This window comes from Triticum aestivum, chromosome 7D (assembly GCF_018294505.1).
Source record: "Triticum aestivum cultivar Chinese Spring chromosome 7D, IWGSC CS RefSeq v2.1, whole genome shotgun sequence".
NCBI lineage: Eukaryota > Viridiplantae > Streptophyta > Magnoliopsida > Poales > Poaceae > Triticum > Triticum aestivum.
This window is the reverse complement of record NC_057814.1, coordinates 187,048,084-187,067,692: the sequence shown is the minus strand read 5'-3', so window position 1 is coordinate 187,067,692 and position 19,609 is coordinate 187,048,084. Positions and strand designations below refer to the sequence as shown.

The 19,609-nt window shown below is 43.8% G+C and overlaps 2 protein-coding genes across 4 annotated transcripts; one reads left to right on the top strand and one right to left on the bottom strand.

Moving 5' to 3' along the window:
- The first annotated feature begins 3,931 nt into the window (after window positions 1-3,931).
- On the top strand, window positions 3,932-9,895 carry LOC123171572 (uncharacterized). 3 transcript variants are annotated; one of them, XM_044589027.1, is made up of 6 exons: window positions 3,932-4,419; window positions 5,243-5,495; window positions 6,287-7,695; window positions 7,860-7,973; window positions 8,125-8,276; window positions 9,574-9,895. In XM_044589027.1, the coding sequence occupies exons 1-6, from the start codon at window positions 4,096-4,098 to the stop codon at window positions 9,632-9,634; spliced, it is 2,313 nt and encodes a 770-aa protein (XP_044444962.1). In that variant the 5' UTR covers window positions 3,932-4,095; the 3' UTR covers window positions 9,635-9,895. The 3 variants fall into 3 exon arrangements, 2 of the variants coding, with proteins under 2 accessions (XP_044444962.1, XP_044444961.1); XM_044589026.1 differs by having other exon boundaries at window positions 3,933-4,419; window positions 5,159-5,495; XR_006485299.1 differs by lacking the exon at window positions 9,574-9,895 and having other exon boundaries at window positions 5,159-5,495; window positions 6,287-7,771; window positions 8,125-8,253.
- Window positions 9,896-10,156: 261 nt separating this feature from the next.
- LOC123171573 (protein HOMOLOG OF MAMMALIAN LYST-INTERACTING PROTEIN 5) lies at window positions 10,157-15,685 on the bottom strand. Its single transcript, XM_044589028.1, has 7 exons — window positions 15,396-15,685; window positions 15,207-15,307; window positions 13,400-13,509; window positions 13,226-13,301; window positions 12,977-13,114; window positions 11,595-11,666; window positions 10,157-11,485 (listed from the first exon to the last, which is right to left on the bottom strand). Exons 1-7 carry the CDS (start codon window positions 15,487-15,489, stop codon window positions 10,613-10,615), a joined length of 1,464 nt encoding a protein of 487 aa, XP_044444963.1. The 5' UTR covers window positions 15,490-15,685; the 3' UTR covers window positions 10,157-10,612.
- Window positions 15,686-19,609: the final 3,924 nt, after the last annotated feature.

Genomic DNA, 19,609 nt, shown 5'->3' with positions numbered 1-19,609 from the left:
GTAGATCGTCTGATTCAACGGCTAATGGGGTGGAAAGAAAAATGCCTGTCATATGAAGGGAAGGAGGTGCTTCTGAAGTATGTTGCACAAGCCATACCAACTTATGCGATGTCAGTCTTTAAAATTCCTAAAAAATGTAAAGGAATGACGGATGCGATATCAAGTTTTTGATGGGGTGATGGAACTACACAGAAGAAGATGCACTGGTTTGCATGGTGAAAGATGTGTATTCCTAAGAAAAAAGTGGCAATGGCTTTCAAGATATTCACTGCTTCAACTTGGCTTTGTTAGCTAAGCAGACGTGGAGGCTAATTGATAATCCAACGTCATTATGTGTTGTCATTCTCAAAGAAAGGTACTTCCCTGATTGTGATCTAATGGATGCTACACTTAAGAGGAGAGCTTCATACACTTGGCAGAGTATAATGGCAGGAGTTGACATCTTGAAGAGGTTACATATGGAGAATAGGGGATGGAACCAAAGTGAACATTTAGGATGATCTGTGGATACCACAATCACCCTCGAGGAGAGTTTTGACAGTGCGCGGGAATAACACCTTTCTCTAGTGAATGACCTCATTGATCCTTCCAGCGATGACTGGGATAAGCAGTTGGTTAACCAAACTTTTTGGCCTGTAGATGTTCATAGAATACTGGCTATCCCTCTACCGCTACATGAGATGGAAGATTTTGTAGCTTGGAACACAACGAAGCATGGAACTTTTTCACTGTGCTCTGCATATTAGGTGGAATGGGTGTTCCATATGGGCAAAAAATTCAGCCGACCAGTTCGTCATCCAACCAAGTGGATGTATGGGATTCAGTTTGGAACCTCAAATGCCCAGCCAAGATAAAGATCTTTATATGGCGGGCGTTGCATAGTGCCATAACATGTTGTGCGATTCTAGCAGCGAAGCATATTAAGGTGAAATCCCATTGCCCATCTTGTAACAAAGGCGCTAGTAATATCATACATCTGTTGTTCCAATGGGAAAAGGTTGAGGAAGTTTGGAAAATGATGGGGGTATATGATGTGATCAAGAAGGTGTGCAAAATGAATCGGTCTAGAGGAGGTAGTCCTCGAGCAACTTCTGTGTCTTCGGGACTCGGATGTTCATGTCTTGGGTTTTTCAAATATGCGAGAAACTATAGCAACCAATGTCTGGTACTTATGGATTGAACGGAGACAGCTCACTCATGTTGGGCAAACACAAACAGAGCCCAAATTCTTCTCGCGGTGAAAAGCCTTACAACGAACTATGTTATCGCATGTTGTAAGGTGAAGAAGCGATCAACACCATGGATGAAACCACACCCAGGATATATGAAACTGAACGTAGACGCTGGATTTGATCAAGACAACTTAAATTGGTCGGTTGGTGCAATTATTCGCGATCACACTGGAAAGTTTGTTGCCGCTACAAACAAAGATTGAGTTCTTGTTATGATGCTTTCACAGTTGAAGCAATAGCAGTTAGATTCGGACTGAACTTGACATGTATGGTGGGTTGCAACAAGATTGAAGTGGCCTCGGATAACAAAGGGGTTGTCAATGATCTTAATGAAAGTGACTCAAATTCAGTAGCAAGTCTCATTATCGATGACTGTTTCTTCATGAAGTTAGATTTTAACCATGTCTTGTTTGAGCATTGGAATAGAGATTGTAGTCAGGATACTCATGAACTAGCTAAGTTGATATGGACCGAACCTCGACGGCGAGATCCGATCTGTTGTTGCGGCCCGATCTTTCACGACACTCCACCACCACCAGTAACAACCTCTCGCCCGCGCACGCGATGTACACGAAGTAGAGGGTTTGAACCTTGCGGCCCAGCACGAGAAAACCAATCTCGACGAAGGTACTCACATGCAAAACAATTTCCACGAAGAGAAATCGCAACACAGAGGTTTTCTAAAGATCCCTCCAAAACTTGATACGGGTGTCTACCCTGAAAAACACATCGTGTTTATTTCATAAAAATAACCTCCCTTTAAATGAACGTACTATGGCTATTTATACTAACATAGCCGACTCGTACATGGTTTGTCCAACACGCTAACCAGACTCCTAATCCAAAGGGAAAACAAACTTGACCTACCAAAACATAACAACGGACTTGATTAAATCTTATAGGAAACAAAAACAAAGACAACTTGGTATGACTTGTTATCTGGTGTACGTCATCTCTGGGTCTGCTTCCAGGTGGCCCCCAGCCGATGGTCTTCAAGGAGAGGTAGCTCCACGTACTGCTAGTTCTAGATGATGCATGGCCGTACTTCTCCTTGCATGGCAGGAATATAAATAAGAATCCTGGGTGCATCTTTTTCCTTTCAAACCAATGAACTGAATCTCTGTCTTTCCAACTAGAATCCCACATATACTCAGCTATACGTACATCTTTATTATTTGGATATGCATCGCTCAAAGGTTGGAAGTAGTGCTCACGTTGCTCCTTTTCCTTAAAAAACAAATCAACATGTTCCTTATCTTTTGAAATTGAATCAAGAAATACTTCCACACAGGTGACAACAGCCAGCGCTTTGTCCGTCTCGTCCTCTCCACTTAATTGAAAATAATTAGGAGTGTAAGTCCTAGGTATTTTTATTCCCTCGGCATCATTGACATCACCCGTGCTTGTATCATAAGTACTCTACTCCTAGTGTTTGGATGGATTCGCCATCAGATGAGCTGATCTCCTTTCTTGTAAGTGATACAATCGTTTTGATGGAATGAAGGAAGAAATCAGTTGTAAAAAAGATTTTTTTTAAAGTGGTATTTACTTCAGCGACAACTAATATGAAGCGAAGCGAGTACTTTTTATTGGTAAAGTTAACATGAAGCACATTGAAAGCACCCTACTTGAACATCTCAAGTGACGCGTCATTGATCGTGGCGACATCATTTGCTCGGTAAAGAGTTTTTCCTCAAGTATTCTCGTCTTGATGGTGTTGTCTGTGAGATCGTCTATGGTTCACAACATCGATTATTTTCATGCTTGAACCTAGAACTAGAAAAATCACAAGCAAAATGATAACAATCGTCAAAAATAGCCGCCGCCGCCGCTCTCGTAGATTGTCCTTCATTCTTCATGGTATCAAAGACCTCCAAATTGTCAGTTTGTAAGGTCACGATTGAATCATGCCCTTTGCGCAAGGGAAAGACTGGATCTAGGAGCCAGAGCTTCAACCGTCACGACATTCACACACCAATCTATCTCCCCACCCCCCAAATGAATTTGCCCTTGTCATTCCCCAGAACCAGGCATTGCCCCTAAGCAGATTTTGATCAAAAGATACATCAACATTAAGTTTGACAAAACCCCCGAAGGCCTTATCCAGCCCTCTCTTTTCAAGATAGCCTTTAGAGAGGAGGCAATAACAAAATTAGTTGTAAGCGTACAGATCCCCATAGAAACCTGATATGCACTCTAAACTATCTCATGTACTAGTTTATGCCTTTCCCACCACAAATATCAGGCAGTAACGACAATCATCTCTCAAGCATTTGAAAACCCCAACACGTACAAAATTTGATCTGGCAAAAGAAATAGGAACTCCCATATAGTCGTTCGAACATGGTCAACTTTGCAGGCTCTATTAATAATTCGTCCATCCCCAGCCGTTTGGATAGGGTGATGAACTTGTCTGGAGAGACTAAAGAGTTTTCTGCAACCAAGGAGCAGACTAGCAAGGATCTTTATGCAAAAATACACAATTTGTCTCACATGTGTTAGATGTAGATTGAACAGTTAGAAGTATCGGATGACATGCATACCATCATCACCAACCACATCTATACCTTCCTTCCAAATGCTTCCCTCCCATCATCCGTGGCTGCCACGCCCATACCATTTCTGGCCGTCAGATTTCGTGGCCCGAACCTTCCTGGCTGTCCGATCTATTTAGTAGCCCCATCCGTAGGTCTAGATGCAGAACCTTCTCTGATCTCTGCCCCCCTCGCGCGGTCTCGCCGCTCAAACCCTCCGGAATCCTCAGCGCCACTCCCCTGCCCCCACTCAAACCTGGCGCCAAGCGAGCCTTTCAAACTCCCCGTCGCCTTCCAGGACCTTCTAGAAGCGCCCCCTCCACCGCGCCATGGGCAGCGGGCGGAAGCGGCCGCGGGGGGCCGGGGAGCTGGGGCGGGTGGCGGAGATCGTGATGGTGCTGGCGGCTGCCGGGGAGGCCCGGGGCGGCAGGGCGCCCACAGCGGCGGAGCGCGCGCTCGTGGCGGAGGCGCGGTGGCGGCTCGCGGCGTCGGTGGCGGCCGTCGAGATGCGGCCCAAGGAGCTGTACCCGAGGGAGGCCGTGCGCGCGCTCGTCGAGGACCTCGGGCTCGGCCGCGCCAGGGATCCCGCCGCCATGGGCTACCGCCCCCGCAGGGCCTCGATCGCCGAGAGGGTCGTTCTTACCAAGCGCAAGGTTTGACACCCTCCCTTGATTCGGCCCATTTGTTGTGTCCTAATTAAGCCTGTTCGGTGGATCTACATAGAGGCATTGCTCTCTGCTTCTCTCTGTTCAGTGGAGAGCCAGGCACCCTGTATGTAAACAACAGCAGCAAGCCACACATAATATAGTATTAAGCACATACTATCGTTTATTAGGAGTACGAACTAGTAGCCATTAGCCAAGCAAACAAAGAAAAAAGAGCAGAAAGTGCAGAAAACAGAGAAGGGACGAGAGGCGCGGAGGTACCTGCTGCCTGGGTGAAGGAAGAAGGCGGCTGCCAGCACAGAAGGAGAAGGCCGAGGGATCATGGTGGCAGCATCACGTGGAGGAAGATGGGGATGGCAGCGACCCACGAGTGCAGGCGATGGCAGTGGCGGCGAGTGCCGGCGGTACTTGAGGATACAGCGTATCTCCATATCCAATGACAGATGTGAATAAGTTTAGCTATATATGTGTTGCATCAACCATCAAGTGACAAAAATCTGAATAGTTTTCTTATTTTATAAGGAAGTATTTCAGTTTACACAATATGGCCAGTTCAATTTTCATAGTGGTCATGATAGGTTTTAGCTTTGGGAGTCAAATTTCTTCCGCTTCATTAATCAGCATATTAATATACTATAATCTAGTTCGATATATTGGTGCACATATGCTAACCAAAATTTAAAGCATCTTTAATGATTTCTCTTTGGTCTTTCCTTTTGTGAAATAGATGGAACAAGTCAACGAATCTCTAGTACGTCCAACCATTAATATTCCCCAGACAACAACCTCAAGTGCAAATGCTATATTCCAGGATGGAGTTTCCAAGTCCACCGCTGAATTAACCAGGAACCTGTCAGCTGCTGGGTCATTCCCTGCCTCAACCCCAACCCCAATAACTATGTCTTCTTCTATCTTGAAGCAATCCCGACCAAATGAAACACCAGCAGGAGTATCTTCTTCCAAATCAGCTAACCTTCCTTCAATTGTTTCTCTGCCACCGGTTGGTTCTGCGAATATTGAAGTGGAAAAAGCTGTTAATTGTCCTAATTTCAGAAAAAGTGGAGGTAATGTGTCGTTGTTACATCCATGCTTGCCTTACACTATCCACTTTACTCATTTTCATATTTTTTGAATTAAATGTTCCTCCTATTCTCAAGACAGCTGGTGCTTATGTTTAACGTTTGAACCTGGTCTAGCTCCTAATTTCATTCAAATGAATAGCAATATCTTACATTCCATGCAGAAAGATAAATATGTTCCTTAAGAAGCTCATCCTTTACTTCCAGGAATAGTTAGTTCCACTAGTATGCATTTTTTGCTGTGTGCATCAATCTAAATTTTAGCTTAACTAGCACTGCAGGTACTTTGTACAAATCATATGTTTTTTCCTATTTTAGAATGTATGATTAGGTTGTATATTATTCTTACATGAGATACTAGTGCATGTCGGTACCATGTTATCACAATTGTGTCATGTTTGAACAAAAGTATCAATTGGAATGCCTACTACTGTAAGTGCAAAATATTTTCCATATCTGTTAACCTAAAGATGTATACCCTGGTTATAGAATCAGCTAATGTGAAGTTATATGCAGAAACTACACAGCACTAGATTTCACAACAGTATTATTACTACGATACCAATGTTCTCTTATTCATAATATCAATTCACAAACACTTCCACCCTATCTTTATGCTCCTAGTGGAACGTAGGTAAAATGGCAGGGGTAGATAAACTTTTTTTTAGAAGATATTCACACCATGCTATTCTGGTACGTTTGATTTTGAGTAAGATGCATTCCTTCGAATCTGCTGACTCAATAGGTATTTTTTTTCTTTGTCACCTTTGTTGCAGCAACTATTGGCCAGACAAATAAATCAGCTCATTTTACTGCTACTAGGTCCAGCCAAAGCAGAGTCCAGAGTTCTAGTGCAGGGAAATCTCATGAAAAGAAGGCACCTTCGGCTCAACCTGTCAACAGGAACATTGCTATAGGAGATCATGTTCCACCGGGAGCAGCAGCATTTGTTCAACAGGAACCCTGCTTCTCCAATCACAATGCGATAGCGAAAAATGTTCAACTGGTTCTGCACCAACCTGCCAACCATCCTAGCTGGACGGTACCATCAACTGAGTATATGCATGCTCGGCTGGACTGTCAAATATGTAAAACATTTATCACTGATGTGGAGAGTTTGCTCGTTTGTGATGCTTGCGAGAGGGGTGTACACTTAAAATGTCTAAAGCAGGATGGGAATGAAGGCCTGTCAATTGTAGATTGGTATTGTCCAACCTGTGTAACGTATAGTAAGGGCAAACCTCTGCCTCCAAAATATGGCAAGGTTACAAGAACAATTGTTGCATCAAAGGCTAGAGGTGTAACTTCGCAGAGAGCACCAGGAAACCCACGCACAAAAGATAGTGAAGAAGTGGCAGGAAATGGAAGTTTTATCAAGCATAACTCCAGTGAACCTGGTAGGTCTGTACGTAACAGTGACATGTTGGCCTTAGACACTGCTAGTTCAAAAGCACAATTGGCCTCTGCTTCTGAATATCAAAAGGAAAACACTAAACATACTGACACTCTGTCCAAACAAAAGGAAGGACATGGCCCACCTTCAAGAAGCTTAGTTACAAAGACCATGGAATCCTCCAGTCAAATTGAAAGTAGTGGAGGATCAACATATAGTGCTGCTGGAAATCTGTCGGAACAGTCTCATAAGCAAAGAGAGACCATTGAGTTACTTCCATGTGCTGTGAATTCAGTAAATGATTCCACACTACAGACTACTGCAATTTTTTACGGAGGAAATTCTGAACATTCCTTCATTGACTCATCTGAAATGTGTGGAATAGAAGGAAACTCTGACCAACTTCTGAACAAGGACGAACAAACAACCAGCAGCGGTAGAACACCAGCAGATCAAACACATCAAGAAGATGTAGCCGCTGATATTGGAATAGGGTGTCCTCAGGATGATGAAACAACAGAAGTTAATGCCATGTCAGAACATAACAATGTGTATCTGGTGACATCAAACATGGACTTATGTGCTAAGCATGAAGTTATGGCAGGTCCAAAGAGTGAAGCTTTAGGTTACAGCTCAGATCTTGGTGATGTGGATTGGGTTGGCGATGCCCTGAAAGTTGTGGGCAACATAACTTATTATAACTCCTGTATTGTTGATGGTATAACATACAATCTCCAAGATCATATTTTGATTGGTTCCAAAGATGGCAAGTCTGCTCCATCCAAGCTGCAGGTATATTTCCATTTTTGTATTATTCCCTCGACTATGGCGTAAATTTAAACCTGTTTGCATGCTAGGATGTTGAAAGGTTAGCACTCCCCTCTTCGTATGTCGAACACTGTTTATCGTAGAGTGTGTATTCTCTGTAAAACAGTCTTTTCTGCTATCTTTTGCAGTCACTGTGGGAAGAGCATGGCTCCCAATCTAAGCTGGCTATGGTTAATACATATTTCTTTGCTTCGGACATTCCAGAATCGGCTACCAAACCATGTTCTCCTGAAGAGAATGAGGTGAGCCAAGCGTTTTGATGAAACTGCAAGTCAGAATTTGGGGTTAGATAGAAAATATTTAATCCACATGCGCCAAAAACCACAACCAACCTATGTTGTCGTAGATGCTAATAGTTTGTTCGTTTTCCTTTGTGGTGGTGTCTTCTTACAGGTATATGCTTCAAATGATCAAAGAACAGTAATGATTTCTTCAATTTGTGGCCCATGTGATGTGTTGCATGTTGACAAGTTTAGAGAAGAGACTAATAGAAGAAATCAGGTGGTCAGTTCAGATAGTGAGCTACATCCAATTTTCTTTGGCAGGTTTGTTTCCAATCTTCTGATATACTACCTTGTATTAGTATGATTAGTTGAAACTTGAAATCAGAAATTTATTGTAACTTTGTGTAGCACTGGAAATAAGTGATGTTCCTGTAGCTTTGCTTGGATTTAATAATTAGAACTACCCACACAAATAATAAGTCAATGACACAAAACAAAACAGGGTAGTGGTGGCTGAGTGGCATCTGTGGGACAAATCATTAAGCCAGCTCAGTTTTATAAACGGCTGATTTTGGTTTGTTTCTCCTTATTCCTTATACATTCCTTGATTCCTACTCATTTTGTAATTTCTCAGCTAATTGGAGAAGAAAGTTTCATAATCTTCAAATGATAATTGTATAATCATGACATCTTTTCTTGAAAAGAACACTGGAAGCTTGTAGTGCTGAACACATCATTTCCTACTTTGCCTGACTACTGTGCTGGTCGTTGGGTCGACTTCCACTATTGGTCATTTTGCAACCGTTTTGCTAGAAATGTTTAAGAATTTTGTCCCTATTATCCAGATTGCCACTCATGATTCAATAGTCATAGAAGGAGTTGTACGAACAGGCTGCAGTGAGGGACAGAGTGTTACTAGCACAAGTTGAGAGATAAATAGCATGTAACAATTCCCAATCATGCATTTATTTTTCCATAGTTCAACATGGAAGAAAATGAACCACCTAACTTGGAGGGCTGCCGAACCATGATTTATTTGTTGATCCAGAGCAGGGGTGCATCACATTTGTCGAATCATGTAGTGACCTTGTATATTCTGCAAGATTTGATTCTGCTAGCCAAGATTGGTTGGGTTCTTTTGTGATCCTGGATGGCAATATTGTACATCTGGATCGTGCTCTTGACACTTGACTAGTAGTAATATAGGATACAGTAGTAGTTGAACTATGAAAGATCATTGTACGGACCTTAGTTCGCGCAATCACTGTTTTCGTGGCCATCGCCACCAACACCTTTGGCGCAAACTCCCTGACAGATTGATCCTCGATCCATTGAGTATCTTACTGAGCCTGGGCCTTTTTACAGCCCTGCTCAGAGATGCGACTGGAGTCTATCTTATGCGTGAAATATTCTATGCTGGCCACACAGAAATGTTTCTGTTGAAGCCATTTTCTGAAACCTTTTTGGAATCTTAAGGAGTCATATTATACATGAACTGGTTATTAATGATGGGTGTTGACACAGTTTCCAGTATTGTCTCGTATTCTCGTTCAGACGTAAAAAATTATTAGCCACTCCCAACAGAGGTAAGCTAATTATGTATCCAATTATTTTGCAGGTGGAAGTATGATGAATGCACAGGCAGTTTTGTTAGTGTTGATAGTTCGATGGTTTTCTGACATTCTTTTGAATCACAGTTCACAACTGTACATTGCCGTTCGTCTCTCATTCCAGCCATTTTGCTGGATGTATATGTGAAGGATGAAGCTGAAGTGAGGTTCATATGCATTGTTACTATATTATAGAATGATGTGTACTGGTTCAGATCTTGCTGCGGGTTTGCCTCCTTGCTTCCTATCAACTTGAGCTATTTCCTGTGGAGTTGTTGCAAAATTTAGACCCTTGATTTACCTGGTACCCTTAAAAATCATTTCACCTTCTGCATGAGATGTCGATGGACCTGGCAGAGAAGTTGTTTTGCCATTTGATGCCCAAATTCAACGTTATGAGCAACTCTAGAATAGTCGCCATATAGGATATGAAGCGTGCTTCATATGGATATGGAGGCCGTGGTGGATGTGGCAGAAGTTGCCTTAATGCGGCCTCCATATCTTTTCTTTTCTATTCATTTTTTTGGTTGCATCAACTCAATAATCACACTCCATTTGAGGGATTAAATATCATTGCATTACAAAGGTACATAGGGGTAGAAAAGTCAATTTGAGGGATTAAAACACTATTTTGAGATAACATTGCATTACAAAGGTGTTACATGGGTGTAGAAAAGTCCATTAGCGACATGCAAAGAATCATCCATGAGACTTATTACCTTGCAGAGTGGGAATCTTCAACATTTTATTCAGGTATAAAAATGGCTGGTAATCAAACCACAAACTTGAATGAAGCAAACTGTATCAACAACCATCACCACTTGAGGATATGCATTCCAAGCAATGGCTAAATATCACAGAACTCTGGAAACAGATGACTCAATGTGACACAAGAAACAGTTTGCTAAAGACCTTTCATCTCCTAGATTTGTGTAGCCACCCCAGCGATCTTGTATCTATGCAACCAGGCAACACCTCCATCTCCATGTTGGTCGTAATTACAGTATAGCGTATTTACACAAGACGTCTTCTTTGAGGACCAGACAGCTAGTGAGTTTCTGCAGAAGGGTTCGTCAGGAGATCCAGCGCGCGCTTCAGGTGCTCCACGGCAATCGACACGTCATCAAACGCAAGAGCACCAACGGCAAATCTTGCTGCTTTGTGAGCCTCAGCGATCTTCTCGACTGCCGGCTGGTAATTGCTGTCATACGCGTATTGGCTAGCTGGTGGCGCAGCGGGAGGGGTAACCTGGTGTGTAGCATCAGCACTCGGATGGTACTGTGTTGGTGCAGGATGATTTGATGCCGGAGGAGAGTATGATGGAGCAGTTGGCACACCACCATCACTAGCAGGATGGAATGGAGGTTGATGGGTTGTGACAGAAGGTAGTGTGCTGTCCTGGAAGCTTGGGTAAGACTGGAAATTAGGGTAGTTGTATGGAGCAGGTGGGGTTTCTGTAGCGTAGTAGTTTTGAGAGGTGTGCTGGGGTTCAATTGTGTAGGGTGGCTGGTGGTATGTCTGAGGATAAGCTGAAATGTCCGGCTTATCATTGCTCTGAGGATTGTAGCCATCGTCCGAAGGATGGTCTGCTCTTGTGTATGGGGGTGGTGAATAATTGGATGGTGGTTTATGGACCTCATTGGTAGGGTAGTCTGTGCTTGTGTACGAGGGAGATGAATAATTGGGGTGTGGGTTGTGGACATCAGGAGGAGGGTAATCTGTTCCTTGGTATGAGGGAGAGGAATAAGATGAATGTGGTGGGGGTGAAAACTGGGACTGTGGAGATGAAAACTCAGACGGTGGAGGTGGTGGTGAAAAATGTGTCTGGGCAGAGACATGATCATTGAACTTCTCTGCACCTTGTCGAGAAGATATATTTCCTGGCTGGACAGCAGAAAAGCTATCCCTCCTGCTAAAATCCTGTATACAGGAAGATAATAAAATTAAGAAAACTAAAACTTCTTCAACAATCCCTAAAAAAAGATTCTTCAACAAAGACGAAGAATTAAATAAAGACTAGCCGAATGACCTTGTCTATAGGATGAGGTGATGCTTCATTTCCATTCTGCCGGTTACCAAAAGACTGGCTTCGCCCCATATCCTGATTAATAGACCAAAAATAAGTGACTGTTAATCAGTGAATGTGAAATCTACACAGCAGTACTGTTGCACGTCTGCTATTATTCTTCCATGCTGTGAGACATGCACCTTAATTCAACAAAACGATGCAGCATGAAGAAAAAGTAAAAGTAACCTTTTGCACCTTTTACAGTGTGAGAATGCAAAGTATATAATGGTTACAGAAACCATTTTACTGAGCCATCACAATTTGATGAGCAATCACATCTTGTTTGAAAGATAATCAAACATATAGGCAACAGTATTGAAGTCCATTGTAGATCACCACAAACCAATCAAACACGCAATGTTTAAGTAACAACAAGATGAAGAAACCAACTATTGAATATTCTTTTTTACTTTGCATAAGGTTGCCATTTTATGTCCCCTTAGTAACAATATTAGCAATGATGAAAACTGATTGTAACTTCGAAAGTGGAAAACACAGGTAGCACCCGGCCTTGTTGGTAAGGTTCAGGAGGGTTGTCAACATATTTTTTGGGAAACGGTACAAGAAAACAGAGACTGGTCATAACAAGGCTTGGGGCATGTCTGGACAAAATATTTCATGCGTGTATCTTCCAGAGTAGAACGCCAAAATGGTCTGTTTGTTGAATGGATAATTATTGTCCACAAACGATAATTGTGTGTGTGCTTGAGTTCTAAGAGTTCTCAAAACTGAACACTAGGAGTGGTACTTATTGAAGAGAAACTGGATGAAGTGATAAAAACAAGGATGCAGTGTCACTACCAATACACAAAGGCAACCATGTAATAAGCAAACTAAAGCATTGTTCAGATCTGTCACTGATGTTGTTTAAGTGGTTCATCACAGATCAAAATTGCTCAGTCGCCAATTCTCATGCATATGGGGGTCACCACTGTGCCACGTAAGTGTGGTGCTCCCTTTTGCTGTTTTGCACACAAAGAGGGAGAGAGGGACACCAGACAAAGGCAGGGGGATGCTGCTGCCTGGCATCAAATATGTTGGCACTGCCAAATGCTGTGAGGATAGCCAACTGGTGTAATTTCGACCCCCCATGAATGAATTAGGCAACTACACTAACTCACGTTTGTATTTGAGCAACAGTTAAGTTTTTCATATACTTCAACCTGCCTCGTGAGTTGTTGTACCTCTGCTGCAATTTACCCTTTTCAAAATAATAATGCTGAATAACAAATTATTGATTCCGCGGCGTGTGAACAACCAAATGCATCATAGAAAAGCCAAATTTGCCAACAAATACTAGTATCTATCATTAATGAAAGGATTGCCGGAGTTAAGAAAGTTACATGATCAATTGTAGTGGTGCTGGCAGGTGCTTCATCTTTGTCCCCACCAGGAGGGCCAGCTTCAGGCTTTCGTCCTTCTTTGAGAGCTTTTCTAATTTCAGCAGCTTTCCAGATGGCATATTTCTGCTTCTGCTCAAGCTGTTAAAGGCCAGTTAAAGCATAAATACATACATACATTCTGAAAGTTTCAACATTGCATAATAAAATTGTAGATATTAGCATATCAGGCTTAAATCAAGAGACACTTACATCAGGTTGAAGCTCACCAAACTGACTGAGAATCTCAAAAAAGATGCTGGCGGCATAGAAGGTTTTTGCAGTGTTTCTGCAAAATGTGCAGATTTATTTCAAATGTGTTAGTGGGACTACAAATAGCTAATCCTGATATGACTGAAGCAGAATAAGAATTGTGCAGTATAATACATGTCAGCTCGTCCAGCACGATCCTGTTTGTCTGCTTTAGCAAAGACACTTGATGCAAACCCCTCCAAATGAAGATGGTCATCAGGCCCCAAGGTCAAAGATTTCTTATCCTGGAGGATGCAAAACTTAATTAGGACAATAAATCTGAGAGAAATGAACTTACTAATCTATATATACTGGAGCAGATTAAGGGTGTGATAAAATGGATTGTTAATTCAAAACAGGCAAGTGAGCAAGTGGCAACACTTACATCACAAGCCCAAAATCAATCCAACCACGTAGCACTACCGCAACATTTGGAACCAGTGGGTGGCATCAAAGTGGTCACAAGCATGGAGAACACAGGACATACACTAGTACTGATCCATTGGAGTTTGATGCCAATGGAAGATCAGCCCGTATTGCTGAGTGGTCCCGTTACTTGATTACGAGAATCAGTATAAATTCAGGTGGAGTCAATTCCTAGGATTCCGATGGAAACATGGGACTTCATAAATTATTCACTGCAGTGCACTTGCATGCCAACAGCAAAATCACCATACCACTCAAATGATAAATATCCATATTCTTCTTACAGGCAGTCACATAACCGGTCGCTAATCAAAACAAAATACATCCTTGTTCTTGTTCCCAAACCCTTGATGCGACGAACGCAACAGATCCAGACTAAATTAGAGTCCACAGCTGCTTAGTTTCCCCCCTAAGGCGTTGTTTCAATAAGAGGCGGTATATGGAAAACGAGTTTGTACCAGGATTTTAGCAAAATCAGTTTTGCTAATTGATTTTTGGATTACCGATTTACATAATAACACGTTTGGGTTTGGAAAAGGGTAAAACTGGCTTGTGTATTTCCTTGTTTGGATAGATAACGATTAGCTTCCTTCCGTGACCTTCTCTCTCTTACTAACCCCAATTTTGGCCATTGCTGATGGCTTCGCAAGCTCCACCTGCGATTCTTCTTCTGTAGTTCGTTCTCAGCCCATAGACGCCGGTGCACTCCTCCCCTTGTTTTGCGATGCCGGTGCACTCCCCCCAACGGGACGGCCTCGACGAGTTTGCGCAGAGAGGCTTCCCTGGTCGCCCATAGGCTCTGAACAAGGAGAGCTGCTGCTCGCGCTAATCCCGCAGTCTGCCGCCCCTCGGCGCTTGCCGTACAGGAGCGCCCCTCGTCGGCCCACATAGGTTCTGCTTGGGGAGCTGCTCCTCGAGTTCATCCCGTAGGTCCACCGCCCCTCGACGCCGGCTGTCCAGGAACATCCCTTGTCGCCCCGCATAGGATCTGCGCGGGGAGAACTGCTCCTCGAGCTCATCCGGCATGTCCGCCGCGCCTCGATGCCGGACGTCCAGAGCATCCCTCTCGGCACCACATAGGTTCTGCTCGGGTCGAGTTGATTTGCAGGTCCGCCGCCCCTCAGACGCTGCCGTCCAGGCGCATCCGTACCATGCTCGACGCCGGCCACCTGACGGCGGCCATGTCGGGGCTGGAGGTGAGCGGCAGAAAACGCAAAACTGGCGCCACGAAGCTGTTGGGAAACGAGCCGTCGGAGGGGGAAGCGGTTACAATCACGTATATAGCGATCGCGATTTTAGAAAAACGGATAATAGTAGATTTCCCACAAACCAGAAATCCAGGGTTTTGGAGAACCAAGTTTCCTATATACGGGGATTAGTGATCGTAGCCAAACAAGATTTTAGTCTGTTGAACCGTTTTCCTGGTTTATAGAGAACAGATTCTGTACATACGCCCTATCCAAACAACGCCTAAGGAAACGAGCGAAAGTAAAAAGGGGACAGATGTGTACGATACCTTCTCGAGCTGGTTGATGAGGGAGACGAGGATGGAGTTGGTCATCTTGGTGCGCTCCTTCTGCGGGATCACCAGCCCCTTCTCCATCGCGTACAACCGACCTGTTCAAACCAAATCCAAATCTCAGATCGAACCCTAGCAATCAGCGGCGATCGCCGCAAGGCAGATAGACGGCGGGGCGTCTCTCACAGTAGTAGGCGACGAGGGGCTCGTGCTTCTGCAGCTCGTCGGCGCGCTGCAGGTAGGGCAGCAGCCCCTTGGCCGGCTCGGTGCCGCTCCCCATCGGCCCCGGGGGACGGCTGCCTCGCTACGGGAGAGGGCGGCGGCGGGGGTGGAGATTGGGGGTTTGGGTTCGGGAGGCGACGATTTGGTTGGGTTTTGTTGGATTTGGGTAGGTTTTCTGCTCTGGGAGTCGTTGCTAGGATGCCGCAGCTTCGTCAGGAAGGAACCGTAGAGGTGGGAGGGAGGGAGAAGCTTCTTTCCGATCGTGGGGCTGGGGTGGTTTTTTACGCGAAGGTTCTTGCGTTGCTGCGTATTTGCACCCTGCTCCTTCCGTGGTCTCACTCGCCGACCGTCTGATCCCGGTCCCGTGCCGTGAGGAACGGTCGGGGAAAATATACCGTTAAGACGGGGCCGCCCTTTGTTTTATCCTGCACTTCTTCTTTGGTTAGGTAGACCCATAAAAAATACTATGATCTGAACGCTTTTATATTTCTTTACGGAGGAAGTACTATCATAAGCATAAGCCTAGAAGAGTATGTATTTGTATTTGTATTTTGTTTTGATTAGCAACCGGTTATGTGACTGCCTCTAAGAAGAATAAGCATACTACTCCTACCTTTATAGTGCATAGTACTACCTCCGTCCTGGTTTATTGGTCCCCTTTGAAGTTTGTGCCAAATTTCACCTAATATTTAACAAATAAAATGTTAATGCATGTTAACAAAAATTATATCGTTGGATTCGTATTTGAACATAGTTTTCAATGATATAATTTTTTTTGACATGTATAAACATTTTGTTAGTTAAATTTATGGTCAAAAGTTGACACAGAATACAATAAGGACCAATAAACCAGGAAGGGCGTAGAGTATTATAGAGTAGTATATTATAATAAATGATCTTATCTATGACCATCCATGACAGTAGTATACATTTATTATGTTACGGTATCTACCTATGTTACTCTAGCCCTCTTTCTCTTCTTTAAATCTCTGTCATATCAGCATGTTTGCTACTTCCAAGTGCATGATACCGGCTAAGATACCCCACTATGGCCAGTCTAAGAGTGTGTTTGGTTTCTATCATAAGATGGAACGTGACGGATCGATTCCGTCCCAAGAGGCCACCTGCGTTTGGTTCGTCGAAAGAACTAGAACCCACACGTTCCAGAAACGGCGGCATATTCCCTTGTTATCCCGAACTAGGCGATTTCTCGAAAACGAGTGGACCACGCGAAACGGCTTCTCTCGCCCGACTCGCACAACACACTCGCGCCTCTCCTGAACCTATTCTCTGCACCGCCACGCTCTCACACCTCTCCTCTCTCTTGACCTAAGCCGTCGCCGGGCGAAACTACCTCATGACCTCTACAGCGTCTGTTGTCCTTTGCATCCCCGCCGTCCCTCCTCTCCCATGGCGTGTAGCAGCAGGGCGGCGGCAAAGACCTAGTAGCAGGCGCCGTGGGATGGAGTTGCAGACGCCTGCTGGATGAGAGCGCCGACTGGATGGAGCTACGGGCGCCGCCCGTTGGATGGAGCTGTGAGCGCCGGCACGATGGATATGTAGGCGCTGCCGGTTGGATGGAGCTTCTTCGCGCGGCTCGACCGGCACGATGGCCGCAGGCATGACCCCACCCCCGTCGACCTCAAGTCCATGTTCATGCAACCGGCGATGTGCATTTTATCTGACTGATTTGTGTCAGGAACAGCGGCCGACGGTGTGCTGAATTACAAGTCATGTACTTCGGCTTTAGCTGCAATCTTGACTTCATCCTAAGGAGACGCCATCTATTGCTCCTTTTGTTTTCCTTCAAATTCTTTTAGGTATCTTTCAGCCATTACCTTGGTTGGCATTGCCAATGTTGTTGAATTGGTTTGTGAGAGGGGCAAGAGATGAATGATTTGAGTGATACTTATTGCATCATATTCCTCTAACCAAACACCGAGACAGAACCATTGCATTCTATCTCAATGGGTCTACCAAACACGGAGATGGAACCATTACATTCTACTGGAATAAAACCATTACATTCGATTCTACTTGGTTCTACAACCAAACACACCCTAAGGCCGTGACATACACATGGTAAGAGACAAAAAAAGCATTCCAGCTATGCTTAAGTTGGATCTGCCCAACCCAATGTTCCTAACATAAATTCATATTATTGGTTTTGATATCTCCATGTCCATTACCTTTGAAAATGGTCTTCGAATAATACACGTGCTAGTCTAATATTCATATATTCTCTTGCATGAATTTGGAATAGAAACTACTTTAGAATAACCGTTGAATCACAGAGTTTCACAAATAGAGCACCTAGTCAATACTTTATTATTTAAGAAATATTTAATAATTCATGACTACAACAAAATATAATCATCATCGTGATTGTCTCTAGGGCATAGTTCTAACAGTCTCCCATTTGCATTACATATATAATACTCGTAGCTATTGTATGCACCTCATGCTTAGGTCGCGGGGCTACGTTGGATCCGCAATATTGAAATCCATGTGTACCTTGCATATCTTTACATCTTCCTGATCAATGTTCTACCATTTGACATAATAACGCATGTGTATTTGTTTGGATTTCTGATGAGATCTAGGTTCCTTAGCTTGTCCAATGACTTCATTGTTCTCACAATATAGACACGAAGGACTAGTGGCACTAGGCGTAGAGGAACGTACTACGTAATAAAAAAGAATACATCATATGAGCAAGCTTGGGATCACTATGAAGATGAAGATATATCTGATCTCGCTAACTAAATCGCAATGGAGAGGAAGAAAAAGTTGATGATGATACGACAATTCTCACAGCTAGGTTATACCTCCCTGCCATGAGATTATTCAACTGATTGAGGGGCGGAGTAGACGACCTATCTGTAGTATTCATGCGTTCCAAATTAGCGATCCAGCAACACTTCGTCGCCCAGAACAAAATCTGACAAGATAAAACTAGAGGAAGAAGAGCATAGCGGCGATCCGTCTAGTTCTCAACTAGATGGAGAAGAAAGAGGGTGTGGTGCCTATGCGCGCGGGGGGGTGTCTCCATGGGGACATGTGTGTCACTAGCTAACTTGTGGAGGGGCAACCCCCTCCTTGGTTCGGACGACCTAAGGGGAAGAGGAGTCCTCATAAGACACCACCCCACTCCGCCCCCATGCGGCTTCCCGCCCGAGCCTAAGAATGAGCCTTTAGGGCCCATGTTGTAAGTGCATCTAGTGCCCCTTAGTAACTTTGGTGTATTGAAGACTTATAGGTTAAGGGACTAATGCGTTTGGGAGTGTACACAGATCTATAAGTCTATGAGGAGTTTGATAATTACAGAGAAAGTCGACCCCTAAAAATGAAGTTCTTCGACTGAAGACTTTGGATTTCTGAAGACTTTGAAAGTGAAGAAATTGGTGTGACCTTGAAGACTTGGTATTCATTTGAGGAATATGAAGCGTGAAGACTTTTGTTTTTGTAGTTTCATTTTCTCTTTCTTGAGTCATAGGAAACACCGTACTGTTAAAGGGGGTCGAGGAAATACTAAGGAAAAATTTGTTGGAAATATGCCCTAGAGGCAATAATAAAATGGTTATTATTGTATTTCCTTGTTCATGATAATTGTCTATTGTTCATGCTATAATTGTATTAACTAGAAACCGTAATACATGTGTGAATACATAGACCACAACATGTCCCTAGTAAGCCTCTAGTTGACTAGCTCGTTGATCAATAGATGGTTATGGTTTCCTGACCATGGACATTGGATGTCATTGATAACGGGATCACATCATTAGGCGAATGATGTGATGGACAAGACCCAATCCTAAGCATAGCACAAGATCGTGTAGTTCGTTTGCTAAGAGCTTTTCTAATGTCAAGTATCGTTTCCTTAGACCATGAGATTGTGCAACTCCCGGATACCGTAGGAATGCTTTGGGTGTACCAAACGTCACAACGTAACTGGGTGGCTATAAAGGTACACTACAGGTATCTCCGAAAGTGTCTGTTGGGTTGGCACGAATCGGGATTGGGGTTCGTCACTCCGTATGACGGAGAGGTATCTCTGGGCCCACACGGTAATGCATCATCATAATGAGCTCAATGTGACCAAGTGGTTGGTCACGCGATCATGCATTACGATACGAGTAAAGTGACTTGTCGGTAACGAGATTGAACGAGGTATTGGG